General features: G+C 44.5%; 1 protein-coding gene across 2 annotated transcripts in view; it reads right to left on the bottom strand.

Annotated features, from left to right (window-relative positions):
* Window positions 1-598: 598 nt before the first annotated feature.
* Window positions 599-14,512, bottom strand: part of Adra1b (adrenoceptor alpha 1B) — a 116,455-nt gene continuing 102,541 nt past the window's right edge. For both annotated transcript variants that reach the window (XM_051180908.1, XM_051180907.1), the window contains one exon: window positions 599-1,262. In XM_051180908.1, coding sequence (XP_051036865.1) covers window positions 664-1,262 — 599 coding nt within the window. In that variant the 3' untranslated portion in view covers window positions 599-663. The remainder of the gene's footprint in view (window positions 1,263-14,512) is intronic.

The raw sequence follows: 14,512 nt of genomic DNA, 5'->3' as shown, positions 1-14,512 counted from the left end.
AATGATAGTCTGTCCCAAGAGAAATGACCTAGGATTTGGTCAGACCTGAAAGAAGAGGAAATGCAAAGCCCTCCTTGTCGTCTCTCTTCACAAATCACTCAAAGCCGCACAGGAGAAATGATTTTTAATATCGGACTTGGTTTCCGACCCCATCAAAGTGCCAGCATTGACCAGAGAACAAGGAGGGGCTTGAGAGGTACAAAGTCAAGTGACAAACAACAAACTTGACATCGCCAGGGCGCACACTCTCTCTGTCCCAGCACACGCAAGTTGGCAGGCCCCCCACACGCACCCATGCAGCCCACACGTACACCTCACAGACACACGCACGTGTACCCACAGATAAATACATATAGAGGAACTCTTTATATATATATATATATTTACAGAGAGAGAGAAGAGAGAGAGACTTAAGTCCCGGCCGGTGTCGGGGTGGCGGGGCCCCCAGGCTCTCAGCATGCTTAGCTCAGCTCTCCGCTGTACCTGGCACCCATGCCCCTGCCAGAAAAGCAGCTGCCCCTCTCCCCGCCCCCCTCCCCCCTTGTCCCCTTGCGACCCTGTGTCTACCCGGGGCTGACACTCCCCCCAAGTTTCCCCCCACCCCCGTCCCCCACGATGGTGTCCTCCTCCCCTGGGGTGTGTGTAGGGGGAAGGAAAGGGACCCTAAAAGTGCCCAGGCGCCAGGGGCATGTTGCTTTTGAAACCGGGCTGCCCATTGGCCAGATCGGTCGTGGCGTCGCACCTCCCGTTGCTGGCATCGCCTTCGGTGCCTGGACTCTCCGGCTCGCCCAAGAGCTTGAAAGTGAAGAGGGGCCCAGAGTCGAGGCGGCCGCGGCGACCGGGAGGCTCTGGCAGGCTGAGCAGAGCCCCGGGTTTCCACTCGGGGAAGGCGCACAGCTCCACTGGTGGCTGCGCTCCGCGACCCAGGTAGCCCGGGCTGGGCGACGCCGAAGGCAGGGTCCTCTGGCTGCCACTCATGCAGCTACCGCTGTCGTCCAGAGAGTCCTTTCGTGACTGCGATCGCTCCAGCGAGCCGCCGCGCGTCCACGGCCGATAGGTGTAAGCGCAGCCGCCCAGACGGCGACGGCGGCGGCGGCGGCGGCCACCGCGGCACTGGCACCCAAGGATACGCACGAAGGCGCGCTTGAACTCCTTGCTGGAGCACGGGTAGATGATAGGGTTGAGGCAGCTATTGAAGTAGCCCAGCCAGAACACCACCTTGAACACGGCGTCCGGGGGCTTCAGAGTGGAGAACAGGGAGCCTGCAGGGGTGTAGACAGAAAGACAGTTGGTCAGTATACTCTCTACTCAGCAGTTCTCCTAAACTGCTTGATGGCAGATTTCCCACCTTCATGCATTGTCCCAGGTGGTTTGTCTCACCTTTGCAGACGAGCCTTTCCCATTTTGAAATGAATGAATTTCTTTGGGGCTGGGACAGATGCTTATTGGCTAAGAGGGCTTGCTGCTTTGTCACAAAGACAAAGAGTTTTAATCCTAGCGCCCACACGAAGAAATTCCCAACTGTAACTCCAGATCCAATGCATCTGATACCCTCTTCTGGCCTCTGGGAACCACACACAAACACACATACACACACACACACACACACACACACACACACACACGAATGTGCACTCACAGATATACACATTGGAAAAAAAAAAAAGATCTGGGTGGTGGTGGCACGCACCTTTAATCCCAGTACTCAGGAGTCAGAGAAAGGCAGATGTCCTTTGAGTCCAGGCCAGCCTGGTCTATAGGAAAGCCAGGGCAGTTACACAGAGAAACTCTATCTCAAAAACAAAACAAAATAAAAACAAATAAACAAACAAGCAAAAAAGATAAGTCAGGTATGGTGGAATTCATTTTTCATCTCAGCACTCGGGAGACAGAGGTATGTAGATCTCTGTGAGTTCAAGGCCAGCCTGGTTCCCTAGTGAGTTTCAGGTTTACAAAAAAATAAATAAACAAATAAAGAAGAAAGAAGGAAAGGAAGGGAGGAAGGAAGGAATAAATAACTCAATCGTTTCTCCTCTGTCTATGAAACTTCTCTTGATTTAGGTAAATGGATTCTATAGTCCCAACTGTTAGGTTTTGAAGGTCAGCACTTACTCTTTCTTACAGACTGTTAACAGCAAAAGGAGATGATTTAAAAGACTTTAAGAAAAATTTGGAATGAAGAAAAACGGCTTAATGTTTCAAAAGGATATTTCACAAAGCAAAAATAAAAGCTGTTTATATTCTCTCAAACAGCTAAAAGTTTGATATTTGGAATACTCTAACTCAGAAAAAGAGCTGAGCATACACCTTAAGTGACAGAGTTCTTAACATGCAAAGCCTCAGGTTCAACTTCAAGGACGACAAAGACAAACGACAAACAGCCTCCCTCCTTGACTGCTGAGGGGATAGCTCAGTGGCTACAGGCAGTTGCCGCTAAGCCAGGCAATATGAGTTCCAGTTCTGGAACCAATATGGTGAAAAGAGAAAACTGATTCCTGCAGTTCGGCCTCTGACCCCCATGTCTGCACCACCTCAAATATATCTAAAAACAATATTAAAAAAGCTTATATGCTGGTTTATGCCTATACTCCCAGTGCTCAGAAGGCTGAGGCAGGAGGATTGGTAGAAATTTGAGGTCATCCAGGAAGATGTATTTCTAGGCCAGCTTGGTCTTCAAAGTCAGATTAGTTAGTCTGAAGTACAAAATGAGGTTCGGTCTAAACACACACACACACACACACACACACACACGAAACCAAAAATCAACAACAAAATCTCCCAGCCAACTAACCAGCCAAAGATGCAAAACAAAATACTTCCCCAACACAAAACCAAAACAAAAGAAGAAATGAAGAAGAAGACAGGGTTTCCAGTAGCAGGTGTACTCAAGGGGGAAAACATGGGTAAAGAAAACAGATACTTCACACGAATGTGGACAAGATGCTCCAACTATCAGGCAGTTAAATACATTAAAATAGAAGCCACAAAGGGATAGAAGACATCTTTTAAGATGATAGGAAACATTAGAAAGTTGCCAAATAAGGAGGAGCTCCTGACTTGGGCTGCTAAGGGCACAGGCTGTGTAGACATCTGGGAGAAGATACTGGCACTACTTGGTTCAACTAAGTGTGCATACACTTTGAGCTGGGTTATTTAGTTCCAGGCCACAACACTCCAAGAATTTCACATAGCATCATAAGGTGGCACATAGGAGGGTGCATTGGATAGTGTTATTTGTGGTGACAGAATATTAGTGTTCAGGCATCTGTACTGGCCTGTCCTTGGGGTTCTGACGTGCTATGTCCTCAGCTGCTGCCACTAAGAGCACCTCCTGTACAGTCACTGTGTTCCCTTTTAAAAGGGCCCTCCCTGCCCATCTCCCATCCTCCTTTCTCCCTCTTTCTCTGTTTCTCTCACTCACACCCAGTTTCCTTTCTTCATCTCTCCTGCTGCTCCTGTTCCTGGAGGCTGGTATCCCCCGTCCCCCCCTTTTTTTTACAACCCCTTTTCCTTAAAAAACAAAACAAAACAAACAAACCCCAAAACCCTCCACTTGAACTCTATTGCATCTCTCTCTTGAACTGCTTTTTTTTTTTTTTTTTTTTTTTTTTTTTTTTTATTACAACACAAAGAATAGGAGAAAACCTGGGGGAAAGTAGAAGGGAGGCATTTGTGAACTTGGGTAATGGTTAGTGTAAGGATTCAGGTACCATGCTGGTCTGTTCCTGTCACCTGGCAGAATGCACTCAGGCAGTACCCTGGTCAGTCCAGAGATCCATGGTTCCCTAGTCTAAAAGCAGGTGCAAAGGACCCCTTTAAAGAAAGACCCCTGCCCACTTATGCTTTTTTCCTTTTATTTACCTGGCACAGACAGGACTTTTGTCTCTCTCTTCTCTTTTGTCCTCTCTGTCTGTGTGTCTCTGTACCTCTGTATCTCTTTTTCCTTTCCCTTTCCCTCCCCTTTCTAATAAAATTTCTCACATAAGTTTTGTCTGCCTGGCATGTTTGTCCCTCTGCGCTGGTCACCCTCCCCTACCATGGAATCTTCCAAGGTTCCCCTTGCACTTTATCATAACAGTTAGCACTTATGACCCAGAATGACATCCCTTATGACAATATGGGAAGAGTCTAAGTACACCATTCTTCATGGGAAAAAGTGTAAAACAGGGTGAGATTTATGGATGATTTCATTTAAGTAATTCGCCAAAACAACCATATGTGTCTTGCAGAAACATTTTCAAATTAAAAAACACATCACAAAACCATATGAAACACTTAATGTTTTCCTAGGGGGTGGAGCCAGATGGACATTGAATAGGAAATAGGAATAAAAGGAAATAAATCAATAAAATAAGGAAGAGCTTGGCACAAACTGAAGACGATGTGATGCTATGATCCGTAGACATGGTTAGCATACCCTCCGAATCGGAAACCCCAAATCATTTTATGGCAATGTCAAAATGAAAACAACTTCTATTTTAAATATGAGGCAACTGAGACCTGGAGAGGCACATGGTTTGTTCCTGGTTACACAGAATGGTTGTAATTTAGCAGGCACTGAAACTAAATTCTATCTGAATGCAAAACATGTTTTAAAATAAAAAGATGTGGTTATTAATACACTTTTTAGAAAAAGAGAAGATATAAAAAAGCCAAGACACACATTTTAAAAACAAGCAAAACCTTATAATGCAGAAAAAAAAATCACATTTAAACAGCATTAGTTTTGAGACAAGATCTAGGTATGTAGCAGGCTGGATTCAAACTTACAGTCCTCCTTAGATCCATTTTTCAGATTTTCCTGTTGTGTTTACTTTATGTATATATTCAAAATGACAGAACTACAGTTTAGAGAATGCTTTATACTTGCAAAAGGTGCTCTTATTCCACCTGCAGCTTGTGGCGTTTGGATTTTTGTGTTGTGTCTCATGTGTCCTGTCACTGTGGGTCTGACCTGTGGGTAATCTTGACGAATGGATAGAGTCCTTCCAAGTGGTGTGGATGCTTCTAGAATCCCTGTCCTTGGTCTGTCCTTGAGATGGCTCACTGGGTAAAGGTGTTTGCTGCCAAGTCTGACAGCCTGAGTTTCCTCTTCAGGGTTCCCATGGATGAAGGAGAGAACTAACTCCTGAAAGTTGGCCAATGGCTTCCAGTTACACGGTATGCGTCCTTACCCAAACAAACAAATGAAATACATTTAAAAAGAATCCCCATCTTTGATCCTGGGTTGCAGTTGAGTTCCTCTGGGGGCGGGGACACTTCACCTTCATGGTCATTTGACATTTGTCTTATTGCTCTGGCCAGTTACAATCCTTTCTTTAGCAGTCCAGTGATGGTGGCTGTTGTGGGATTATTTGGGCTTCTGGAGCAGGACTAAGCTAGGAGTTTATTCCTGGAAAGAGTACTATGTACACCTGTGTGTCAGTGCTAATGGTCTTCATCTTTAAACTTGGGGGAATTATGAAATTGGGCTACAGTCCAGATTTGTGGACCTAAGTCAGATAAGGATGCTGCTTTGTGTTCTGATTCTCATCAATATTATGGCAAAAGGCATGTGTCCCATCATTTGATCCAAAGATACTTCTTTGGATTGAGACACTGTACAGAAGGCCCCTACTGAAATGTACTTCATAGTATGTGAACACATGGTGTCCTGTGATGGGAGTTAGTTGTATGTCTTAGGCTATGGGCTTCTTCCCATAACAGTCTCAGCGTCCAGGAAACAGGTCTTGATGAAATAGGAAAAGGAATGAGTGATGGATCTTGGAAGCATATGTGTTACCATGGGGGGGGTATATGCTGATGAGCACAAAGACAGCTAGCCTACTCCTTTGTGTGGGGGTGAATGGGAACCAGTATGGTGTCTATGGACACAATGTGACCAAAGGTGGGAAGGCTCCAGAGCAAGACAGCCTGTTTGCTGAGGATAAACTTTGTAACTTTGCCTGTTGTCAAATCTGTTGAAGGTGGCAGTGAAATGAGTAACTAACTACACAAATCACAACTAACTAACTAACTATACAAATCAGTTAATAACTAGTGCTCATTCAAGCTACCATCTGCACTGCGTGTGCTGTGTTCAAGGCCTGTGCAACACCTTCTTGCAAAATGTCCTCCTGCAGCCAGGGCCTTGCAAAGTCTAGGCAGAGGGCTGATGACGATTTCCCTTATGGGACTCTGTAGCTTTACACTGTTCATTCCTATGAGTAGAAGGCATCCTTTGCTCTCAGACAGTTTGGTCAGAATAAGGGGTGACTGAATGCAGGATTCAAATGACCTAGCCCAGTGCTAGGAGTTGACTGTTGGACTTTAGAAGTGTGAATCAACCCTCTAAGTTTCTCATCTATACAGTGGGAATAATACCTGTTTCATAGACTCTTCTGAGTATGTGAAGCTGTCTATGTACTTGGTAGCACACATCTCAAGTTCCAGCACTTGAGTGGTGGAAGCAGGGGGATTAGGAGGTCAAGATCATTATATTCAGTTTCAAGGTCAGCCTGGGCCAAAAGAATCTCTGTCTCAAAAAGTAAAAACAAAACAGAAATGAACAAACAAACAAAGGAAAAAAGAGAAAGAAATAAATGAGAGAAGAGAAGAAAATATCCACATAAAATGGTTGACAAATGATCTGGCACCTCAAAAATAATAGCAAAGGATGGGGGCTTTTTGAAATACACACATTCCTCTGCCCCAGCAGGAGTGTGGTTCCAGAACCTCCTGTAAATACAAAAATCGGTGGCTGCCCAGGTTGCTTTTGCAAAATGCTGCAAGATTTGCATGCCACCTCCATGCAGTCTCCCGTGCACTTTGCATCATCCTTAGGTGACCGATAAGAAATCAACAACTTATAGTATCTAGTACAATATAAATACACAAGTGGCTGTCACACTACAGTGTTTAGGAAATAGCAAGAAAAAAAAAGTCTGTCCCTCTAGTACAGATGCAATGTTTACTCTGGCATATATATGCAAATTATATATTTATTTAATTTTGTGTTAATTGTTCACATACCATGGAGTGGATGTGGATCTCACAAGACATATTTGGTCTTTACCTATCGCCTTTCATGTAGATCCTGGGGTACTGGATGACTCAGGTCATCAGGCTTGGTGACAAGCCCCTTTACCCACTGAACCAAGTTGGTTAACCTCTTGGATGTAGAACCAGGGGATACAGAGGATCAACACATCCTGTCCAGCTTCCAGCTTCCAGCCTCCACCAGGCACTCTGCTCTGATCCTTCCCACCATGTCAGTGTGATTTCTTTATTCTGCACCGCACTGAGCACATCCAGGCTGATCTCATTTCATCAATTCTTTGCTTATTTGTTAATATTGTCAAACCGGAGGCCTAGGCCTGGCCTGGCTGAGACCGTGTTCACTACCTACATCGTAAATTCCTCCCGGAGAGGAAGCATGATTTTCATCCCCTCCCTCAGATTTATTGTAAAAATGATAACTTGTAATTACCTGTTACAAAAGAAATCTATGAAGGAATAAAAATTCTTCAGTCAAATGCAGAGACTCAGAGTTAACAGCTGTGCTTTTCTTCTGGGATTTTTTTTTAAAATGGGGTCACACTACAAGCACCTTTTAAAAAATTGCTTTGCTCAGATACTTCCTCTTGCCTGGGTCTACACAGCTATGTCACCCTCTCCAATGCCACATCATATTCTGATCTGGATGCATAGTAATTTATTTAACATGTTCCAGTCAAGCAGGTGATTGCTTTCCAATATCTAGCTGTTACTAACCACAACGAGAAAAAGCCTCAGGCATTCACTCTCTCTACATTAGTTTCTGTAGGCTAAACTCCCCGGTGAGGAACCACTGGGGCAATTGCACTTTAGGCATGGACAGCTAGCTGGATTGGCTATGGCCTTTTTGGTCTTTCTTGTCCCATTTGTTTTATTTTCCCTTTCTTTATACCTTAGCATAATACCACCCTGCTCTCCAATAAATACTTGAGACTCTGGCCATCTTCCAGAAGCATACAGGCCGGCTTTAAGTCCAAGATCCTTGGTCTGCACAGTGGACACTTAAAAGCATTTGCCAGCACACTTGAGTCCTTCAGTGATGCCGTTGGATGCTTGATAATTTTTTAAAGACAGAATTTCATGTAGCACAAGCTCATTATGTAACTGGGGGTGACCTTGAACTCCGGATCCTTCCAAGTGCTGGGATTACAGGCATGTGCCACCACACCCATTATCCTCTGAGTCTTCTGATGGATTGGGATGGAGTTGTTTGTGAGTAGAATCCTGAATATTCTGCCTGCAGCCGTGTGACGCGGCAAGTTTTATACTGTCCTTTAGGGACCTCAGGTTCTCATCAGTGAGTAGCCACAACTACACCTGGTGTTGTTTAGGATTAAGCAAGATGAAACTTGCCAAGTCTGTAGGGTAGTTCTGCGAATGGGGTCTGCCTCACAATCAACACCAAAGTAATAGACATTTACTAATAGCAAATATTCCTGCACTGATGGGTCAGGAAATGTCATAAAAAATAGTTGGGATCTGTGATTGATAACATTACATATCATTTTGGGTTAATTACATTGCTGTCTGGGGCCTCAGTTTCCCTTCTTTGATTTAGTAGCGTTGTATCCTTGAAGCTCTGGGTCAGTAGGAAGGCACATACTACTCCTTGTTGGGGGTGGCTTCCCTTTGCCTACCACACGGGGGCACTGTGAGTCAGGGACAATTGGTGCCCTGTATAGATTCCAGGACTATTTTGGCTTCTTCCCTCATGCTCTCCACCCCAACACATAGGAGGATTAAGGCTCTATTTGCCGGACTAGCCCATGCCCTAGTAGGATCCAGAAAGCCGTAGTTAACTGGAGAAGGTGCTAAGCTTCTTTGGCATGAAAGAAGATGGGTCATGCTAATCTTTTCCCTTGGGCACTCAAACTGATCCTTCCTTGGAACAGGCTGCCAGGAGACAGGAATACTTGCAACAGGAAAAGAGGGTTCCTGGAAGGCAGGTGATCTGTTCTGGGCATGAGGCTGTAGAGGGCTCTTTGGCAATGCCACTAATGCGATGTGAACATCCCTGATCTCTGAGCCTGGCTCCGTTTCTCCAGCTAGTGAAACTATCCCAGTGCTCCAGGCCCTGCGCTTTAGATTGCTGGACCTTGGCAAGTCTCCTGAGTATGCCTGTTAAGTGGAGGACAGTGACTCATTCAAGGTCACTCAGCCTGGTGGATAGCAGATAGCCATTAGGACCAGTTCCCGTTTCTGTAGATTGGAGTCAACACAGGTTTATGGAGGAGTGGAGTTGGGGAAAGCTATAGGTAGGCAGATCTGCATTCTCAGGAATGGGATGTGGGAGAGGAACCTTGAGAGTGTGGGGTTCAGATGCCAGGGAAATGCGAGTTCTTTTCTGCAGGGATGGATGACTGTATGATTGCTGAAGGCTGGGCATACTGAAGCTCTCCAGAAATTCAGCTCTCATGGCTGCTGTGAGCCCATTAACATACACCTTCTGCTCTGCTATGGACACCAGTGGGACTGCCACCAGGAAGGGGACAGTGGCTGCCATCCACAGGCAAGGGCTCTCACTGTAATACTTTTTCCCCTATTTGGGCCAAAGATGGGTCCATATGGCCTCTGAGCAACTGGAACTGCAGGAAACCTTCTTGTATCTCCCTCCTCCTCCAGAAAACAGTCCATAGCTGTCATCATGGTTGTAAACAGACCAGGAACTCTCCAAAGGTGGAGACTCATTAGCTCAAGACTAGGTTTACTACTGTAAGACTGGACCATCATTTCCTTAATGCTTTTCTTGATATTCATTCACATTTGGCACTTAAACTATAGGGGCACTTAAACAGGGGGATGGAGAAGAAGGAGGTAGGAAGATGAATTAAAACAAATTGTATAACATTTCCATAACAAAGCATATTCCTGTGTAGGATAATTAAAGATATATAGTCTAATAGATGCTTACAAACCATATGTTTGCTTGAACATTTGTAAATGTTTAATCATGAAGTAAATGAACATAAATTCACAAACTATGCTCTTGTGTGAGTTGTATATGGTGTATGAACATCAGTGTGAATGTACACGGAGGCCATCTGAGATCCTGCTTGGTCACTTTCTATTATGTTACCAAGACCACATTTATCATCGAACCCAGGATGAGACTGGTGACCAGCAAGCCCCACCAGTTCCCCTGTTTCTGCCCAGTCCTTTATGCTGTGGGGTCACATGTGTGTGGGGCAATGGTCAGACTTTTTACATGGCTGTTGGGGATTCAAACTCAGGTCTTTATGCTTGCACAGCAAGTATTCTCACCTACTGAACCATCTCCCCAGCCCAGAACTATACTCTGGACTCAAGGTCCCTTAAAAAGGAAGGAAGGGTCTTTCGAGAAGCTTATGTTACTATTTGAAAACCTGCATCATTTGCTATAAATGAAAAGCCATGGTCAGGAAAAGTAAGATGGAAACAACACTCTCAGTACCTTTTGGATTGTTGCAGAATGGCAGGCCTTAGGCCTGCTCTCTCTTCCTCAGAAGGTAGAGATGTCTTGACATTTTGATGCTAGTGGTAGGCATTCCTTTTGGGGGGACCTAAATTACTGAAAGATGTGACCCAAGAATCCATTTCTCCTTTGAGGCCTCAGTCCTAGGCACATAGTAGACGCAATGTAAATACTTGATCAGTGACTGAATATGTAATTCAGAGGTTTCTGCACCGTTTATACCTGTCATTTGAAGCCATCACATAAACCACTCAAACACTGAGATATCCCTGGGAAGCGCTGTACTGGTGACCCCATGGCCTCACACTGATTTACCTGGCAGCCTTGGGATCAGGTTTATTAATAAGATCTAATGGGATAGTCATTCTGAAAGGGCTGAGGGGGTGGAACCTCACCACTCGCCTGAGGCATTACTATTATTTCCCTCTACCATCTATTGGGTGCTGGGAGGAGGAGGAGGAGGAGGTAAGTCTTGGATGAGAAGGGATAAAGTGGGGGAGCAGATGTTGTTGTAAGGCTATCTACGTCAATAGGCTCTTAGGAGCATCTGAGTGATTCAGGGGGATTGTGAAGTGTAAGGATCAAAGCTAACACCCAACAGGACCTGTACAGAGACAAGCGTTCATTGGTTGGACGTGTTCCAAGCAGGTCATCCACAAGGTTTACTCCACAACTCTGAAGAGTAAACACTGAACAACTAACTACACTCTCAGTCTGCTGTGAGCGAACACTTGTCTCGGCCACAGTGCAAGTTTGTAGAATTATAGCCTTGATTTAATACAGTTCTTTCTTATTAGCACTGGGCTAAAAGCAGGGCCACTTTTTTTTGCCGGTATGGTGGTTAGCTTTAATTGTCAGGTTGATGCAGTCTGGAGCCTCAATGAGGGATTGTCTAGAGCAGATTGGGCTATGAGCATATCTGTACAGGACTGTCTTGATCATGTTAGTTGATATAGGTCCACTGTGGGTGTCACAGTTCCCTTGGCAGGGGCTTCTGAACTGTGCAAGAGTGGAGAAAGCAGCTGAGCATAAGTGTGTGTACATGCATTCTCTCTGCTCTTGCCTGTGGATGTGAATAGCTGTCCATATTCCTGCTGCTTTGACTTCTTGCAATAATGGACTGTAGCTCAGAAATGTGAATTGGAACAGCTCTCCCTTTCCCCATTAAGTTACTTTTGTCAGCATATTTTATCACAGCAACTGGATATGAAACTAGGATAGATACCCCATTTTACCATCCCTATTCTTAGAACAGCTCCACTCAGGTAATGGATATACTCCAGCCTGCACTCCCATCACTGGTCTATAGACCATTATTATTCCATGCTGACTCAAGGAAGCCCAGATTCTACAACTAAGCTCCCAGAAGTCATAGAGCAGGTGGGAAGTAGAGTTTAGAATTTGAATCTTTCGCAGAGTAGTGGTGGTGGACATCTTTGATCTCCTCACTCGGTAGGCAGAGGCAGGCTGATCTTTGTGAATTTGAAGCCAGCCTGGTCTACAGAATGAGTTCCAAGACAGCCAGTACTGTTTCACAGATAAACCCTGTCTCAGGGAAAAAAAAAAAAAAAAAAAAAAAAAAAAAAAAAAAAAGAATTTGAGTATTTGAATCCAGGCAGCTGTGAGCAAAAGCTCTTCACCAGCAGAACAGCACAGAAGAAAGAAAATAAATATGTTGATACAGACTGGAAAAATGAACAATGAACATCTATCAGCACTGCTTACCCCCAGGTGAGGGGAATTATGGGTGAATTTTCCTTTTGGTGCTTTTTGGTGTTTTCCAAGCCCCTCCTCCATACAAACTAATTATGTAATCAATTAAAACTCAGTGGATATCACTTAAAAACTAAAAAATCCAAACAAGCCAGCAGATACTATGTTTAATCACTTCCATGTTCTGTGTTAGCCAATTTCAAAAACGATCTATTTTATTTAATTCCCATGACAGCTTGATGACCAAGGTAGGATTGTCCCTGTGTTAAAGATGAAGCCACAGTGCCACAAACATAATGCTCTACCAAGTCTGCTGCAGGTAAGGGACAGAGACCCTGAAAGCAAACCTTTCAGTGCTAACTCCAGAAACCTCTGTTATTCCCAAGTGTGCCCGTCTACACTTATTCTCTCACTGTGGGGGCACTCGGTGAATCTTGTTACTCTTTACACACTCCTTGCTGTGCAAACCCACAGCCTTCACCTAACACTGGTGCAAGGACCAAACCAGTGAGCATGCTTGCAGATTGCTGTAGGGAGGCACCAAAACTCGTGGCATGGTTTATCTGGTGTACAGAGCACCAGTATTGTGCTGGGTAGTTTTTGGCATCCCTCTAGCTTATGGCACCTAGAGGGGCTCTGTATTATAAATTTGGATTTGATTTATCTCACAGTTATCATCAGGCAAACCCATGATCTCAGGGGAGCCAGGGGGAAGCAAAACCATTATGATCAACTAGTAAAATGAGTGGGACTTTAGTTTTTTATTTTTTTCCCCCAATGGTCTTATTAGCAGCATTTGGCTACACCTTCAGCCAAGCCGTGTCTCCCAAGCTGAAACAGTCTGGCCCAATAAAAACTGGAAAAATATAAAACACTTGCTAATTCTTTCAGCATTTGCTCTGTAAAAGGAAGCCTTCCTGAGTCTGGAAACTCCCTTCGAGGTTTTTCCATTTTCATTTGCCATTTAACCCTGGAACAAGATCATAAACTTGTCTGACAAATAGAATGTCTTTGGGGGCCAACAGACCTAGGTTAAGTTGTAAAACAAACTGGAAATAATAGTCGGCACAGTAGCTGTTTACAAACACTGGATCTAATGTAATCATCAAATACCATGTTTAGAGACAACCTCTATGTCCATTCTCCTGGTGACTCAGCATTCCACTGTAAAGGAGGTCATGGAAGTGTAAGTGGCCAACGAGGTCACATGCCTGGGAAGGGATGGACTAGGACTGAAAACCCATCTCTGATGCCTGAGTTCTTGCTCACTGACTGATAAGAATAGAAGAGTTCTTTCATGTCCTTAGACACCAGCCCCCCTCCACTTATCTAAGAGTTTCTTACCACTAAGAACATTCCATGTGCCTTTTCTGTACCTAAGATGTGTCTGCTGTCACTCTTCACTGCACATTTCAGTTCTTTGGTCTATGCCTCATCTCTGATTAGATTGTGAACTGCTAGAAATGAGAGGTTAGATTTGTCTCTTCTCTCTCTGTCCATAGCCTTGTATAGGGCCTGGCAGGTTATGATAGGCACTTAACTAATATACATTCCATGAATAATAATAGGGGTAAAATAATAAAACAAGGAATATGTGAATAGCCATTCAAAGTGAAACTTCTGAGGAAGTAATACCTAGGCCTGTGTTAGATATGTAATATTTGGGCTGGGGAGATGGCTCAGTAGCGGAAATGCTTGTGCAACTGTGAGGATGGGAGTTCTGATCCCTAATCCTACATCCACACAGGCCACTGTGATCTGCCTGGAAGAAGGAGAGAGGGTGTCCCTAGAGCAAACTGGCTAGTGAGACTAGTCATGAGTGTGCTATGGATTTGATTAAATTGAATCGCCTCAAGGAATAAGGCAGAAGAACAATGGAGGGCAGTTCCCAGCACCAACCTTATGTCTTTATGTGTCCTTGTAGACACATGCATGCATACCGACATATCTGTGTGTCCATGCAACATAGACAGACAGATAAACAGGCAGGCAGGCAGGCAGAAAGACAGACAGATACACACACACACACACACACACACACACACACACACACACACACAGAGAGAGAGAGAGAGAGAGAGAGAGAGAGAGAGAGAGAGAGAGAGAGAGATACAAAGAAACACAGAATCTTTGATTTAGTGCATCAGGTCTGCTCCTGAACAGGACTCTTGTGAGAAGCATTATCCCATGCTACACTGATGTACTTATGTATTTAAATCCATGTGTGAGTTGTGGAGACTAAAGGTCAGTTCTAGGTGTTATTCATAGTAGTCAAACACCTAACTTTTCGAGATGGGATCTCTCACTGGGACC

Source organism: Phodopus roborovskii, unplaced genomic scaffold (assembly GCF_943737965.1).
Source record: "Phodopus roborovskii unplaced genomic scaffold, PHOROB, whole genome shotgun sequence".
NCBI classification, from domain to species: Eukaryota; Metazoa; Chordata; class Mammalia; order Rodentia; family Cricetidae; genus Phodopus; species Phodopus roborovskii.
The sequence above is the reverse complement of the archived record's forward strand: the minus strand, read 5'-3'. Positions and strand labels throughout refer to the sequence as shown.